Source organism: Melanerpes formicivorus, unplaced genomic scaffold, assembly GCF_026170545.1.
Source record: "Melanerpes formicivorus ecotype bairdi unplaced genomic scaffold, bMelFor1.0.p_v2 SCAF_5, whole genome shotgun sequence".
Taxonomy (NCBI): Eukaryota; Metazoa; Chordata; class Aves; order Piciformes; family Picidae; genus Melanerpes; species Melanerpes formicivorus.
This window is the reverse complement of record NW_027142357.1, coordinates 12,617,210-12,633,562: the sequence shown is the minus strand read 5'-3', so window position 1 is coordinate 12,633,562 and position 16,353 is coordinate 12,617,210. Positions and strand designations below refer to the sequence as shown.

The 16,353-nt window shown below is 53.5% G+C and overlaps 1 protein-coding gene across 3 annotated transcripts in view; it reads right to left on the bottom strand.

Annotated features, from left to right (window-relative positions):
* COL18A1 (collagen type XVIII alpha 1 chain) overlaps positions 1-16,353 on the bottom strand; it is a 42,563-nt gene that overhangs the window by 13,573 nt on the left and 12,637 nt on the right. The window contains exons 1-2 of one of the 3 annotated variants that reach the window (XM_068138165.1): positions 12,942-13,004; positions 333-877 (exon numbers count right to left, since the gene is read on the bottom strand). In XM_068138165.1, the coding sequence (XP_067994266.1) occupies positions 333-877; positions 12,942-12,969 (573 nt within the window). In that variant the 5' untranslated portion in view covers positions 12,970-13,004. Of the gene's footprint in view, positions 1-332; positions 878-4,634; positions 6,327-12,941; positions 13,005-16,353 lie in introns of those variants that run through there. The other 2 variants (XM_068138163.1, XM_068138164.1) reach the window with 2 other exon arrangements.

Sequence of the window (16,353 nt, the reverse complement as noted above, 5' to 3'; positions counted from 1 at the left end):
TCAGCTCCTCCACCAAAGGAGTTGGATATTTTTAGCCGTGGAGAGATTCAAAGCGGCTCCATGTGTTTGCTAGAAAAGCCACAGGCAATGGCGGCTGCTGTAGTGCCAGCCCATCTACCACCACCCCCACCTTTAGAGCTTTAGACAATAAAGTTGGTAGCATCTCAAGCCCCTTTCATGTCAAGTGTCTCCTTCCCCAGGCTCACACAGAGAACGGAGCCACTGGTTTGTCTTCTAGGCAAAGAGGTTGGGTCAACAGGCACAGGCAAGCATCCTGTCTATCCTCACCCAGACTTCCTGGAGACGCTTCTTGGGGTGACCTGAGGCCTTACCTGGTATTTATCTGGATCAGCTCCTCCAGCTTGAGCAACAAAGAGCCCGGAGCCCTCTTCCAGCTCCATCTCATCTGGGGAGCGCTCAAAGCGGAACCGTTCATGCTCCTCGCAGTCCAGGTAGAGGACGACTTCATCCTCCTCCACACTGATGGCCAAACGTGTCCACTGGTTGAGCAAGGTAGGCACAGTGAAGGTGGCTGCCACATACGAGCTTGGTGAGCCTGGTTCCGTATAGTAGAAGATGATCTGCTGCTTGCCTGCCCGCAGCTCTGAGAGCTTGATGCCCACATAGATGATGCTCTGTGAAGAGTCTGTGATAGCAAAGAGCACGCCAGCTCGTGGGGTGGTGGGCTGGATGTGGAATAGGATGGAAAAGTCCCGGAAGAAAGGGCTTGGCAAGTGGTACCGGGCCACTTGGCCTGTGTTGGCATTGGGGCCAAAGACATAGCCAGGGTTGTTGTCAGGGCCATAAATTTTGATGATTTCCTCTGGGGGAGGGTCTCCAATCAGCTCCAGGAGGCTGACCTCAGTGCTCAGGTTCTCTGAAAGAGGAAGGGAAAGGGGATGGTCACAAGTGGCCCAGTGACGGTGGTCACTCTCAACAAGGTGCCTTGGGAAGACATTACCGCCCATGCCTCTCCTATATGCTGCTCTTCAACAACATCCTCCGCTTGCCCTCCCTGGGCCCTGGGATTTTTCTTTAGGCTGTGTTGGTCAAGGCAGCAACGCTCCTCAAGATGCTCCCACTCCCAAAATGCCACCCATTCCCTGCTGCTAGCCCTCCAACCATAGCTGGGACATCCCTAAGATGGGACAAACCCAAAGGGATCCTGCCCATAGTAGCAACATGCCTGTGCAGGCAGCAGGGAGTGCAGCTGGAGCGCTGGGATGCTGAAAAACCAGATAGCTGCGAGGCAGCCTGCTGCGTCCATACTCATTACGGGGTCATGGTGACACCCCACTTCATCATTTGACACATGCACGTGGTCACCCCAGCTGGAAATAAATTGGAGCCATCCTCTTGCAACACCATGGGAATGAGGCTCGAGCCAGCGGACACCGTTAGCCTCCCAGGATGATCTCAATTTGGATCTTGCCTCCTCTTCCAACTCCTTTTTCTAAAGGCACTTGGGGAAGTTCTGCTCGGGATGGGCTCTCCTACCCGACGCAGCTGAACATCTGGCCGAGGCGAGAGGGCTCCCTGTACGCCAGCTCCCATTGTTTTGGCAGCAGGCACATCCTCATCGCCCACACACCGGGAGCTGGATTCCTCCTCTCCTATGTCAACTGCTGGGGCGGGTGCCAACTTGGTGGGAGCGAGCACATTGGGTGCTTTTTAACTCCACGTTTCCTGGGAGGGAGGAATCCCAGCCACCCCAGATCTGAAACAGCCAAGACCTCCGCACCAGGAACAGATGCTTGGTGCTGATTTTAGCCCTATCTGACGCCAGGAGCAGGAGCAGAGACAATTGATGACCCCAACTCCAGCCCTGGTGTTTCACATGACCAACGGTGGAGTATTAGAGGTGTGCTGAGCCCAGGAGGACCTGCCAGGAACCTCCACCCTGCTCTGGAGCCAGGCATTGTCCTTCAGAGCTCTTGAAAAAAGTAAGAAGAAGAGGGGAAAAAAATTTAAAAAGACAGAAGAAAGCAGCCCAGCCTTGCCCTGCCTGGGAGGAAAACACACCTCTTGGGATGGTGGGAGGAGATGAAAACCTGAGTGTCTCTTTCGAAGTCTGAGAGTACCTGCACACACAGAGCATCCCCAGACTCCCCCAGCTTCTGAGCCCCAATGCCAGTGCCAGCCCAGTGACATGGACCCTGGCAGCAGGGACATTAAAAATGTCACTGATTAGAGGTGGGGACAAGTTTTCCCTCTTCTGGACCCTCTGATCCTCTCCTGAGCCTACTGCTCTGAAACTACTCTGTATCCACCCTGCTCCCCCAAGCCCCCAGCCCCTCCCAAGCTTGGCATCCCAAAACTGACCACCTGGCTGGGAGGAAACCACCCTCCTGGTCCTGTATGAGCTCTAACTCCCTCATCTGCCCTGCACCATGATCTGGCTTCCCCGTGAGACACCCCCAGCCCACTCAGAGGGGAAGGGCTCAGTGCAGTCCCTCTGCCCCTCATGCAGGGACCTACGGGTCCTGGCATCCAGCATCCTCATGAGTCCAGCATCCTTTTGAGTCCAGAATCCTTTCATGCGCAGATGTGTGCAGCCCTACACCAGAAACGATGGAGGAAGCAAGCAGGGATACCTTGGATCTGCAGCAAGCCCAAGCCTGGCACACACCATTGAGACACACTCTTCTCAGGCACCTCACAAGCTCACGGCTGCTGCCCCATCCACAGCCCTATCATCCCCAGCCACCTTGCAGCAGGTGGCTGCAGCCAAGCTGACTGCAAATGCCAGGATGCAGGGATGGAGCTTATCTTGGGCTGGAGGAAATCAAATTCACAATAGCTTTAAGGGAAGAGGAAACCAGAGTTTTCTCCTGGGGGTCTGCAGGGTGTAAGAGCCTGCATTGCAATTTCTGCAGTCAGACAAGGCACTCTCTGCCCCTGGGGCTTGGGGTGATACAGAACAGGCTGAAAGAGGCTTTTGTTAATGATGCAATTTACAGCCATACTCCCCCTTGGTGCTTCAGTTAGCTTTGAGATCTCTACTCCTCTTCAAACATGCCACTCAGCCCCAAGTGTGGGGTGGGAGCTGGGTGCTGGTGTTTCCACAAGCAAATGTGGACATGTCCTTCCCCTGTGCAAAGTGTACAGCAGGTGGAGGCCAAGGCTGTGAAGCTCGATAGGGCCTGGGGAGTAGGGAGGTGGCAAGGAGGGATCCCTTCAAAGAACTGCTCTCTGTAGAAGCCAAGTGCCCCTTGTCAACCACAAACCTTTCAGACCATGCCTGCTTTTTCCAAAGGGCAGTGACCAAATACTGCACCGTGCTCCTCCCTACAACAAACCAGCAGCACCCACCACAGAGCACAGAGAACCAGAGGTTTCCGGGTTTTAGATGGCTGCTGTCGCAGGATGGCTGCAGGGATGCCTCTGGCTGCAGTGACCCAGTCATTTGCTCCTGTTGCCATTAGAAAGGCTCCAGGAATGCTCCAAACCACCTTCCTGCTCTGCCATGACCTTCCTGGCTGGTCCAAGCCAGGTCTGCCAGCGTAGCCCCATGCAAATCATCCCAGCTCGGTTGCAGGGGATCCTTGGTACACAGGAGCATCTCAAGTCATTCCCAGGGGTGCACCACAGCGCCCACGTCCTCCACCCATTCCTGATGCTGCCTATTCGGAAGCATGTGCCTCCCCCAGAGTATCCCCATGATTCCATTTCCCTCCTTCCCAGGGGTGGCTCATGAACAGAGCTGCTTTGATGCCGAGGGGACCATGTGTGCGACCCTTGTCTGCCAGCCCCCCAGTGAATTGCCCCTCTGACAGCAGCGGGTGTATCGCCACTCCTGGGCAGCAGCCCCAGGCCATCGCTTGAGTGTGGAGGGGGCCAGCCAGGAACACAGCCTCATTCAGAGCGTTCAGCAAGGGCAGCAGTGAGCTCCCACTCCTGCTTTCATCTCAAACTGCATTCTTGTTCTTGCACCCCAATGGGCATTTCTCTGAGAGCCAGTTTCCCCCCTGCTCCCTTCCTTCCATGCCTCTGGTGAAGAAGCACATTTTAGTCCCCAGTTCACATGCATAAAGGTCATAACCACCTAATGATGAAGCTGGAGAAGTAACCTCTCCCACCTGCCAAGCATGGGGGGATCAAACATTAGCTGTTGGGTAAATCATTAACCCCAAGGCAAAGAGCCACTCTGGGAGAGGGGAGTGTGTGGATGCAGCCAAGGGTCACCTTGAAGGTATTGCCATGTCCCCATTTGCTGCTAGCATTGTGCAGCTGCAGAGTCCTGGTCCTTTCTTTGTCAGTGCAGGGAGCTGCCAGCTCTGCAAGCACTCTGCTCCTGGCACAGACACCCCAAAGCCCTTTGCTGTGCACTCTAGCACCTGCAAACTGTCCCTGAATGCCAGCACAAGGTGTTTGGGGAGCATCTCTTGTCCTGGCCACCAGTGAATTTTGTCTTTTAAGAGATGAAACAGCGCAAGGAGGGAATGGTGATGCTCAGCCTTGTGGAGGGAGCCTTGCAGAAGAAGCCAAGGCTGGATGGAAAGCAATGCTAGACTAAGGAACATCCCATGGGGACAAAGCATAAGCATTCTTCTGCACCTAAAAACCTGGAGGAGTTTAGGAGGGAAAGGGGGAGACACACACACAAACACATGGACATCACCCAGCCACATTACCTGCAGAAGCATTAATAAAGACACAAGAATGCCCATCGTCCTCCTTGGGGAGAGCATCACAAGGCAGAGGCAGGTGCCCACCAGCCAAGTGCATCCAACACAGGTCTCTGACGGCCTCACAGAAGCCCTGGCATGGTGGGGGGGTTATGGGGACCACAGCACTACACCCAGGGAGCAGGAGCAAGCAGAGAAACCACTCCACGTAGCGATGGCACCGCGATTCAAGCAGCCCCTCCCACTCATGCAAAGCTGCCTGAATTTCCACCTCGCTGCTGTGGTGGAGGTAATTTGGTAATCTGAAATGGTCGGTGCCCAGCACGCTGCAGAAGGGCAGGCGGGTCAGGACGGGAAGGCAACGGCCGGCTGGTGGCAACAGTCCAGGATAGGATGGGAGCCCTGTGCCACCACCACCGTAGAGTTGCGCAGCAGCGGTTAGTAAATCAAATTTGAGAGGCCTGGAGTTATCAGCAAGAGGAGGATCCACACCATTATCTGCCCTCCTGTCAGGCAAAGGAGAGCTCCGACTCCCATTTGTGCCAGCCACCACCAGCCCTGGGCGGCCAGTGCCATGCCACAGCTTTGGCCGGTTGGGAAATGCTCCGTGGCGATGTCGGGGCAGCTGCGCCATGGGGTCCCAGGGTGGCACCACCTGCTCACGGGACCTGCCACCTGGTGAAAAAGGAAAAGGGGCACTACCTGGCCGGGGACCCGCTGGTCTCTGCAAGGACACCTCTGTCCCCATCACCACGGGGGTCCCCGTCCCCAGGAGCTGCAGGTCCTCGGTGTTCTTCATCCCCAGGAGCTGTGGGTCCTTAGTGGTCCCCAACTCCTCAAGCTGAGGGTCCTTTGTGGTCCCTGTCCCCAGGAGCTGTGGGTCCTTGGTGGTCCCTGTCCCCAGAAGCTGTGGGTCCTCGGTGGTCCCTGTCCCCAGGATCTCCAAGTCCTTAGCAGCCCCTGTCCCCAGGAGCTGCAGGTCCTCAATGGTCCCTGACCCCAGGAGCTGTGGGTCCTTGGTAGTCCCTGTCCCCAGGAGCTGCAGGTCCTCAGTGGTCCCTGACCCCAGGAGCTGTGAGTCCTTGGTGGTCCCTGTCCCCAGGAGCTGCAGGTCCTCAGCGGTCCCTGACCCCAGGAGCTGTGGGTCCTTGGTGGTCTCTGCCTCCAGGAGTTGTGGGTTCTCAGTGGAGCTGCTGGCTGCATCCTGGCCAGGGGCAGGTGACATGCTGTGGGGAGGAGTGATGCTGGGCCATGACATGCTCTCCACCAGCCTCGTGGCATTCCTGTCCCACTGTGTGGCATTTTCAGTTGTGGTCTCCTTGCTTGCAGGTGCTGCTGTAGCAGTATCCGGCTCCTGGTACTGTGGGGTGGTGACTTCTCCCATCATTTCACCACCCAACATTCCTGGGGACACACTGGGGGCAGGAGCTGCCGCAGAGGAGAGCGATTCCAGCACCGTGGTTCTCTCACCAGGTGCTGCTGGGCTTTTCGTGGTCTTCACACTGCCCCAAATCCAGTCCAGGAATTGTGCTTCAGAGGAGAAGCAGCAAGCCAGCAGGAGCAAAAAGCCGAAGTGAAGTGGGGCCATGAGGAAGGGAAAACGAGCCCTGTTGCTTCGGAGAGCCAAATGCAGAGGCCAGAAGAAGGAAAGCAGGGAAGAGACAGGAGTTTTGCCCCGGTCAGACTCCCGGAGCACTCACATTGCTCTCTCCTCCCAGGCTCGAGCACACGACCCTTCAAACTGGAGCGGAGTGGGAGGAGTGGCCCTGACAAACCCTCCTCTCCTGAGCGCCAGCCTCTCTTGCACCCGGCACAGCCCCCCAAGGACCCAGCCGCCAGGCTGGTGACCCACCTGAGCCCCTCAAAACCTCTGGGAGCCCAGCCAGCCTTCGGATGCACCCTGTTCCCCGTCCCAGCTGCTGCTGACAGCATTTTAACTGCTTCCTGCCCAGAAAATCCTGAATCCTCTCTCCCTGCTCAGTGGCTCTGGTTAAATTACCAGTGTCGAGAGCCAGACAGGGTGGGGACACACACGGTTAGGGTCCGTATGGATGTTCAGTTTAAATGGGACATACAATTCGCCCCACACTGCAGGTCTTGGGGGAAAGGTTATAACCTCAGAGCAAGGCAGAATGAAGAAGGGGAAAAAAATCCCTGAAAACATTTCCACCATCCAGAAACACAAGTCCCCAAAGTCAAGTGTTTTTAAGCCGCTTTCACAGCTCAATTACAGGGCCAGGCACCCCCAGATGCTGTCACAGGATGGTGAGGGGAATGCTCACAATTCTCTCTGCCAGGAACATCACCTATCAGCAACATCTTAAAGCCAGGAGGTCTGAGCAAATGCAAGCTTGACGCTCAGGATGACAATGCCTCCCAGGCAGCTGGCACTCTCCCATGCCCCAAAAAATTCAGTTGCTCTTTGCCTGACCTTAAAATAATCCCCCAAATCCACCTATCTGGTCCATTTTCCTACATCAGCACTGCCCTGCTCTGGAAGTGATGACCCCTGTTCATGGGGACCAACCAGTCATGGTCCTCTACAGCAATGGAGCAGAGCCACGGCCTGCACCACTACACTGCTCTTGCTATGACACTGGGCAGGTCACTTTCATGGTTAAAAAAGTGCCCCTGAGAAAGGACATTGATGAAGAGCTGACGATTTTGGCTCCCACTCACTGGGACTCTGCAGGCCCAGGAAAGCCACGGCCTGTGGTAACATGGTCTGGCAACGTGGAGCAGAAAGGGAGGCAACTCTTCTGATGGTGGTGTTTAAATATATTCAGGAAAAGCACTGAAAGGAACACTCAGATGTCTGCTCCACTTTACAGAACATTTCCCACACTACTTTTTAAGTGAAACGAGTGAGTTTTCCCCTTCAAACGCTGGCTGGCACGGCAAGGCTGCTGCTGCTAATAGGCTGCCCCATGACTGATGTTGTTAGGGGTGAATGTTATGGAACAGCCCACGACTAATCGAATGTGGGACGTGTTTTTGTCCATATGTCAGAGTTTCCATACAGCCCCCCCGAAGCTCATGAACCTGATGAACCATCAACCTGAGGAAAGGAGCCAATCTGCCAATCTGCCCTGGCGTGTTTGGACGGGACCCCACTGCACCCAGCTCTGCTCCCCTGGGGCAAGGGTGCAGCATCCTGGCAGGGTGTAGACCTCCCCATGTACTCAGCAAGCCCGAGAGGGATGCCAGTGACTGCTCCTCTCCGACTGGTGGGCAGGACAGATGGAAAAGCTCAGTGTTCACACAGCCAAACTGTAAGGAGATAAGGGGAGGTGGGGAATGACAGCCTGCAGCAAGGATACAATCCAAACACCCTGGAGCCAAGCAGCATACCCAGGGCAGCTCCTGGAGGCAGGGAGGAGCATCACGAGGAGCCTCAATGAGCTGCTTCATCTCAGCCAGGAAGGTTTTGGCGGCAGCACCATGCTGGGGTGCCCCAAGCGTGTGCAGACATGATGCCCAGCCGGAAAAAATCCCATCTCTCCCTTCTGGTGGAATTAGGCAGCTTTAAGCAAAGTAGTAATCTTGTGGGACCTCCTCACATGCAGGTATGCCACTGCCAGCCCTCATTACGGCTTCATTTCATTTCGCTGCACAACTCCAGGGAGGCAGCCAGGGCTCAGGCACCCCCCAAGTTATAGCATCTGTGTCCCACAGCTGCACTGCTGATGCTCTTCTGGCAGTGGGATTTCCAAAATAAGGGCCTGAAAGGTGGCCTGGTGTCATAGGTGGAACTAGAGCATCCCAACCCAAGGTCCCCAGCTCTGACACTACCCAAGCAGCCAGGCAGGGATGCAGAATGTACCAGCCATTGAAATGTTTTGGAGAAGTATTTCCCCAATGAGAAGCCACAGCAGCTGTCTTGCTGGCAGAGCAGGAGAAACCCCTTGTTTTAGCCTCCTCTAGGCTAAAGACTCCCAAAGAGCACTTTGCGTGCTCCCCGGGGATGCTGCAGGAAGCTCATTGTGACTTTGCACTTCCTTAAAAGCAAAATTGGCCCCTCAATGTGATCCCAATTCCCTCCTGGACAGACTGACTGTCTTCCCACCACTATCCAGCACTGGCTGCTGCAGCCTGGTCCCTCTGGAAGAGGGGGACAAGGCCACTTTGATCACTGTGGGCTCAGTCCTGTGCCAAAGGAAAAGGGAAAGCAGTAAAGGGGAAAAAAAACAAAGGAGGAGGAAAAAAAAGAAGGTAAGAAAAGAAGGGAGGGGGGAAAAAAGGGAGGGGGGAAAAAAGGGAGGGGGGAAAAAAGGGAGGGGGGAAAAAAGGGAGGGGGGAAAAAAGGGAGGGGGGAAAAAAGGGAGGGGGGAAAAAAGGGAGGGGGGAAAAAAGGGAGGGGGGAAAAAAGGGAGGGGGGAAAAAAGGGAGGGGGGAAAAACCAAAAGCCTGTCACCCAGGTTTCAGATTTGCAGCATGCCATCAGTAGTTAAAGAGTAATGATTTTACTCTTTGGGGCCAAAATGGGGCTGAGCAAGCAGATTTCAAGTGACTTGGGCACATGTCTCTATGCTGGGGAAAGCAGTGGTGGCCAGGGACAGCAAATCTAGCTAGCTATGAACCCACCAGCTTCCCAGGCCCCAACCCATGTCCTGTGATCTTGCAGGGGCAGCTCCAGATTGCTCTCCCCATAGCGTTTTGGGAGGTGACAGGGATTCTGCCCCAGCCCAGCTCAGACTGGCCAAGGCTGCACCCCAGACAGGCAGATGGACAGACAGGCGGACAGATGGGCGGACAGAAAGGCAGATGAACAGCAGAGGGAGCCTCAGGCTGAGCAAAGTGCAAAAGTATCCTCAGAAGAATCACTTCACTGCAACCCATCAGGGATGATGACCCATCCTCATTACACTGAGGACCCTTTTATCACCAAGGAGTCACCAAGGCCCAATCAGAGACAGACAGCAGCACCAGGTTTTGCAGGGTGCAGCTGGGAGGGGGAAGGCAGGGCTTTGTCACCCGTGGCTTCCTTCCTCCTTCTGCTCATCTCTCAGGGAAGGTCTCTGCAAACTGGTGGGAGATTCTGCATCTGAGATGTTCTGAGTGAGAAGCCTTAAGCCCAACAAGATCAAGCACAGCTGCAGATAGGGCTTTCATGCTGACAGCAGATCCCACTGCCAGAGCCAAAGAGAGAAAGACACCCCCAGAGTACTCCTGCTCAGCCATGCACCCTTGGAGCCAGGCAGGGATGGAGGTCATAGTATCCCCATGGTACTACTCCCAGGAAGCCTCCCTTAGCAGTTAAGGACTTTAATTAACATATGTGCTCATTATCAGGATATTTTAATCCATTTTGTTTGCTGAGACCAGCCTGCAAAGAAGGCAGGACAGCTGCAAATCGGCCTCCTGCTTTTGGCCCACTAAAAATGTCCCCAGCCCCATTATCCCACATCTAGAGGTATTCATTCTTCACCACCATTCTCTCAGCTCAGGCAGCTCTCTCTCAAGCCTAATATATGTTTCGAAGCCTATTACATGGAAAATTCCTAATCACAGCATTAGTTGAAATTGGTTTGATGTTGCAGCGTAGTTTGTATGGATCCGTTGTAAGGAACCTCATTCCTGAATAACCAAACAGGCTCATAGGATCATTCAGGCTGGAAGGGACCTCAGGAGGCCTCTAGTTCAACCTCTTGCTCAAAGCAGGGTGACTCCTGAGCTCAGACCAGCTTGCTGAGGGCTTTATTCAGTTGAGTCTTGAAAATCTTGAAGACTGGAGATTGTGCTTTGTGCAGTCCTCAACTGTCCTCATGGGGAATTAAGTTTTTCCTTACATCCAGTCTGAGCCACTCATTTCCACTCATGCCTGTTGCCTCATATTCTCTGCTGTGAAGGGCCTGACTCCATCTTCTTGCTAAACTCCCATAGGTACTGGGAGGCTGTTGGTTTCTCCCCACCTCTGAAGCTGTTTCTCTTTCAGGCTGAACAAGCCCAGTTCCTTCATTGTGTTCTCACTGGGCAAGTGCTCTGGTCTCTCATAGGGTGCCCAATAAAGCATCCACCTCCAAAGGGCACAAAATGACAGCAGAGCAAGTGCTTGGGACTGCTGCTGATGCCCCATCTGTATGCCCCCTCTTCCATGGATGCTGCTGGGGAAGAAAGGAGGAAACCTTAACACCAACTGCTGGGGGCAGGAGCATTCTTGGACCGAGCAGAAAAATTCAGTAACCATGAGCAGCAGATGATGTCTATAAATCCTATCAATGTTTGGGATTTTAATCTGTTCTTCATCTAAAAGCCCAAACAACAGCTAAAAGGCCCTTGTCAAGATGCATGCTGAGGGTATTGCCACATCCCAAGCTGCTGACCTCCCTTGTGGAGACAGCCCCTGGGGAGAGACAGTGGGACCCAGCTCACAGATGGGCACTCAGCCAGAGAGAAGGGAAGGCAAGGGCTGCGGACAAAGATGTACAGAGGCTGAGCCAGCACGAGTGATGGCAGCTATCACAGCCCCCAAAATGTGCAGGTGTCAGTTTGCTGGGACCTGCCTCCAGGCCAGCATTTCCCTCACCCCTGGGCTGCACAACACCACCAAGCCCCCAGGACTGCGGCATTCCTAAACATTTACTCATGGAGAGCCAGAAACATCCTCCCAGCAAATTCCTCGATAAGATAAACTGTGAAAATGTCACGACTGCCTTGAGAAGCCACCAAATAAACCATGGGGCAAGAAGAGTGGCCGTGACCAGACCCTCGATACTACCTGCATCCTCCTCCTGCTGCCAAACTGAGCAGAGACAAGAGGTACCCACTACACCAGGGCACCCATCCTGCTCATGGAAAGAGCATTTTTGTCAGCTCTCGTGGGAAATTATGCAGGCAACAGCAGCAGGCAGGGCAAGCAAAGCACAAAGCAAACAGCCTTCCTTCCAAGAGTAGCTAAAAATACCCATGGGGGTCGAGCCTTTGGGAAATGGCATGTCAAGGGACAGGTCTCACCAAAGGTATCTAAAGTTTGCCTTGTAACTCATTATCCCCCAGCAAAGACTGTGAAACCCTAGCTGGAGAAGAAACAGCTAAGAGATGCTGCTCTTCCCCCTTTTTCCCATCCACATAGGCAGGACAAAGCAGTGCCTGCTTTATCTGGCAGCTGGAGCAGGGAATTGGGGCTGGGGTGACTTTGGCCACCCTGCAAGGTGCCCTGGCCACCGCAGGTGGAAAGGGGTCACCAGCCTCTGGTCACAAACCCTAGGGAGGTCTTTAAAAGCACAAGGAAGTCTTCAAAATGCAAGGTGAGCTGGTGTGACCTGTAGACCATCACTGGTGCCCCTCAGCCTCCTCCTGCCTCCACAGTGGCCACCAGCTCTGCTTCCCATCACTTGCCTCCCTCTGGAGCTAGCCGACAGCCTGGAGATAAGGCGAAGGGAGGCAAGGGAAGGAATGTGACCCCCTCACTCACCCTCTGCCACTTTACTAAATTACCTTGTAGACTAATTGCTCCTTGGAGGGGGAAGGCTCACCCCTCCCTCTCACCCCCCATCAAGGTCTTCACTCAGCCTGGGAGCCACACTCCTGGGAAGCCCCGAATTTCAATCACGTTCCTGGCATTCCTACCCCAGCACGCAGCTGAGGGGACTCTAGCAGCATCCACAATCACAGTCTGGGCAGGCATGGGAGCTACCCTGGTTATCAGAGAGGGAGGTCGGTTCCCTGCTCTGCGAGGGACTGAACAGGTTTGTGGCTGGGGAGCACATCCCTATTCCCAGGCACTTATTTATCTAGAAATACAGAGAGACCAATGGATCTGGTATCACAGACAGGGGCTGCTGTGCTCTGGGACTGATGTGGTGGCAGGATGAGGTCAGCACTGGGATGAGGAGTTTACAAGCTGACTTGATGCCACCACAGCCTGCTCATTTGCACAAAGCAACGTGGAGGACGAGCTACCCAGGTGGAGTACACTCCCCCAAAGCTTGAATGAAGTTTTTCACCATGATGCAACAGAGAAGCCAAAGAAGCCCAAGACATTAGGACATGACTCGCACGAGCATATTCCCAGCCATGGAGAGGGCTGGGCACCAAGGGGAGTGAGGAAAGGGTCCATGGAACACCCTGCTCACCCCTTGACCATGTTTGTGCACTGCACCATGCTAGGATGTTAAACTGCCAGCGTCAAGCAACACTGCTGGAGGGTAACCCTGCACCAGCAGCACAGGCTGCAGGGCAAAAGCTGGGAGTCACCCATTACCAGCTGTTTTTCAGGACTTCAGTGCAAAGAAAAATGCCAGCACAGAGTTTTTTAAAAACCCAAACGATTCACCATACAAAAAGCGGAAGAGTTGCCAAATGAAGCAGTACCTGAAGCTATGATGGAGCAGAACAGCATTCATCCCACGCTACAGCTTCTGTCCTGCATTCACCACGGGCCGGGGCTGCTGGGTGCTAGCTGCTTCATGCTGCTGCAAGAGGCAATGGCCATAGCTTGTGGATGATTTATAGAGCCTCTCCGCAGCTTTACAGCAGGAGAAACCACCCAGCAGTTCATTAACCTCATCCTCAGCACAGCTCACAGCAAACAAAATGCAAGCTTGTGCGGTTGCCACAGGGCCAGGTGACAAGAAACGCTATTTTGCTCGGGAATGGAAAGGAAAAGAGGGACTGGGGAGGGGCTTTTGTTTTGGAATTCAGCTGCAACCTCCTGCTCATCCAGCCAGCCTCGATCTTGTCAGCGCTGCCCTCCTGCCGTGCAGGGGACTGTGTTTAGCTTGGAGCCTCTCGAAGCCTCCAGCTGTGCTCGTAATAAGACTCCTTGTCCGCTCCGTGGTCCTTCCACCTCTCTGCACTCCTCAGACAATAGTTTTCCTGTGCTGCTGACTTTGGCATCGTTTCCCTGCTCTTTCCAAAGTTCACCCTGCACCGGGCAGCTGAGCCTGGCCATCCTGCTTTGGCATCTCACTGCACGACAAGACCTCGACACAGCTTTCAGTCCCCTGAGGTGAGGAGATACAAGCTGGTGAGACGTCCAGCAGGCCTTTTGTGGGTAGATGCTGAGGTCAAAGATATTTAATGACTTTGTAAGCAGCCTGGACTAGGGGCCACTTAAACAGGGAAAGTCGCCCGGCCCTTGAACTTACTGAGCTGCACGCATCCCAGTGCTAAAGAAAAAACAAATCCGTTGTACGCTTTGAAATTAAGTTGAGCAATGACGACTTGATGTCAGCCAAGGCTGAATTCCCCTACTCCCTACCAGGATAACAGTCCAGGCCTCCACTGTCACAGAAAGTATTTAAGCAGAAAATTTTAGATCTTTTGAGAAAGTCTAAGCACCACTTGACCCAAACCGGAGTCAAACAGGTCGATGCTGTCAGTGGCTACTTTGCCACTTCGTGCAAGTGGGAAAAAGGTATCTTAGCTTCCTTCAGTGCTGGGGAAACCCAACAGGATCTGGAGGAGGCCAGAAAACACATCATCCCTCTCCAACCAGCAACTGAACGTGCCAGACAAGAGATCTTATTCTCAGCACAAGCAAGCTGGGGATCAAAAGCCAGTTATTCCCCTTTTCAACAAATCAAAGCAAAGTAGGTTTGCTTTGGTTTCAAAGCAAAATAGGACTTCAATAAATAACTTCATGCACTGGAGTTTACTATCTATAATGTGATGATGGCAAGAACAAGGATGGGTGCAGACTGGGTTCCTGCTTGCATACAAAAGGAGACTGAGGAGCAGACTTGGCACCTCCTGAACCACGACGCCACGGTACCATCCTTGGCATTGGCATCTCAAAGCAAAGCCGGCTAGCCCAAGGGCACGGTGCCACTGGCTGAAGACAATTATGCAGCACAACGCCATGGAGATGGGTCCCTGCAAGCCGTTTTCCGGGACAATAAGGGTTAAAAAACCCAACCCCAAACCACACAAAAAACCCAGCAGGCATGCCTGAAGAGGAGGATTAGAGAGAATAGGGCCGTTTCACAGCAAAGACTATGGCAACGTAAATAGAAAAGTAACATTACGATCAAGAAGGGGGCCCTTTCCCTTTGCTTCTGCCCTACAATGCCACTATTGTTTTGCTGACAACTGGTAATTGTCCCAAGCTGCATACACTGGTATTCCCACCCTTTAACCGGGAGGGATTTTGCTGCCGCCGACCCTCTGACACCAGCAAAAATTCACATACCAGAGGGTTCAAAGGGGGGGCGGGCTGGAAAGGCTGGGCGAGCCATACTGGGTCCGAGCCATACTGGGTACGTCATTTGGGGACTTCCTTTTAGTCACCCCTATGAAAAAAAGAAGCCATTTGGATGGTTTTGCTCCCAATGACCATGCCTGGGGTTCAAGGTGTCCCAAACAGCAGCAGGTCTTTAACCCCTGTGGCAGTTTTAGGCTATGCCTTTAAAAGTTAGCTGCCGATTTTGAGCAGAAAAAGCGGATACCTAAGTGAGGGGTATCCATTGTCATCCTAGGAGAAAAATTATTCAGCTCCCAAATGCCTCAGTCCATGTGGTGTATCCTTTCTCAGCCTGGCAGCAAAGGGGAAACTGGGCGGGGGGGGAGAGGTAGGAAATTAACCCCATGGAGGCACGGTTTTCCTTCTCTCCTCAAAAGCATCCATACATCCCCAGAGATGAGCCCCTTGCAGCAGCGGATGCGCCATTGCCCACGGCTTGTGATGGGGATGAGTTGGACCCATAAGTTCTTTACAGGTTGAGGGGGTCATGGTCCCAAAGGTCCCCAGACCACCATGAATCAGCACTAGCTCAGATAAGGTGATAAAAAATACTGGAAAATGCCTCAAAATGGAATAAAACATTCCCATGGTCAAAAGGTAGATTTTTTTTTTTTTTCCTGGCCAGAAATACCAGAAAAAGAGGAATAGAAGCTTTCTACAGACTGCAGGCAGCACAGCCAAGAACAGAATGAGACAGAGGACCCATGCCATCACCAAAGGATCCGGCTGCACTGGGATTGTTTTTTAGGTTTCTTGTCTTCTGCGTTTTAATTACATGGTCACAGAAGTTTCTTCCTAATAGGAAAGCTGGAAACCAGTTTTTCCTGCAGCAAGGCCAATTCCACAAATTCTAGCAGTGACCTGTAATGATAAAGCAAGCCCTATAAATCGGCAGAGTAACATCTTTCCTTCCTTGCAGTGTCACTGGTCTGTTTTGCTAGGGTGGGTTTTTATTTCTTGCTGCCTCAAGCACCCAAGAGATAGAACTCCACTTAACCCGGCCCAGTCACAGAAGAAAAAAAACAACCAAAACACATAGGCAGGAGGAGCTACACTACAGGACTCCAGACAGGCTTCAGCGTGTCCCCACAGCACCCAGTCAGGCTCTGAGGAGCACGAACACCCCGCTTCCCCCAGCCCTGGAGCCCTGCCAGCTCCTTGCCTAATTAAAGCATGTAGCCACTTGCAAGGCAGAAAGCCAGCAGCTGGAGCATGGAGGCTCCAGCACCTTCAGGGATGAGCCTCACCACCAAACCAGCACCCCACTTGTAAGGATGCTGGAGCCTGGAGGAGCTCCCAGGGTTGTGCCAGTACCCAACTGACCTTGGCTGCATTGCTTGACTGGCCAGTGGTGACACGGCTGTAGTGCAAAAGTTAAACCCAGATTTTGTAATTAAATCAATTTGGTGAGAGAGGATTGTGCTGCACCCCCTTTTGGGGGATACTGGAGCACAGCAGGATGGGGAGAATAGCAAGGAGGAGACAAAGGCTTGCATGGCTCATGGGGGAAATGCTCAGCCACCCCTTGGCAAGAGGAGGAGG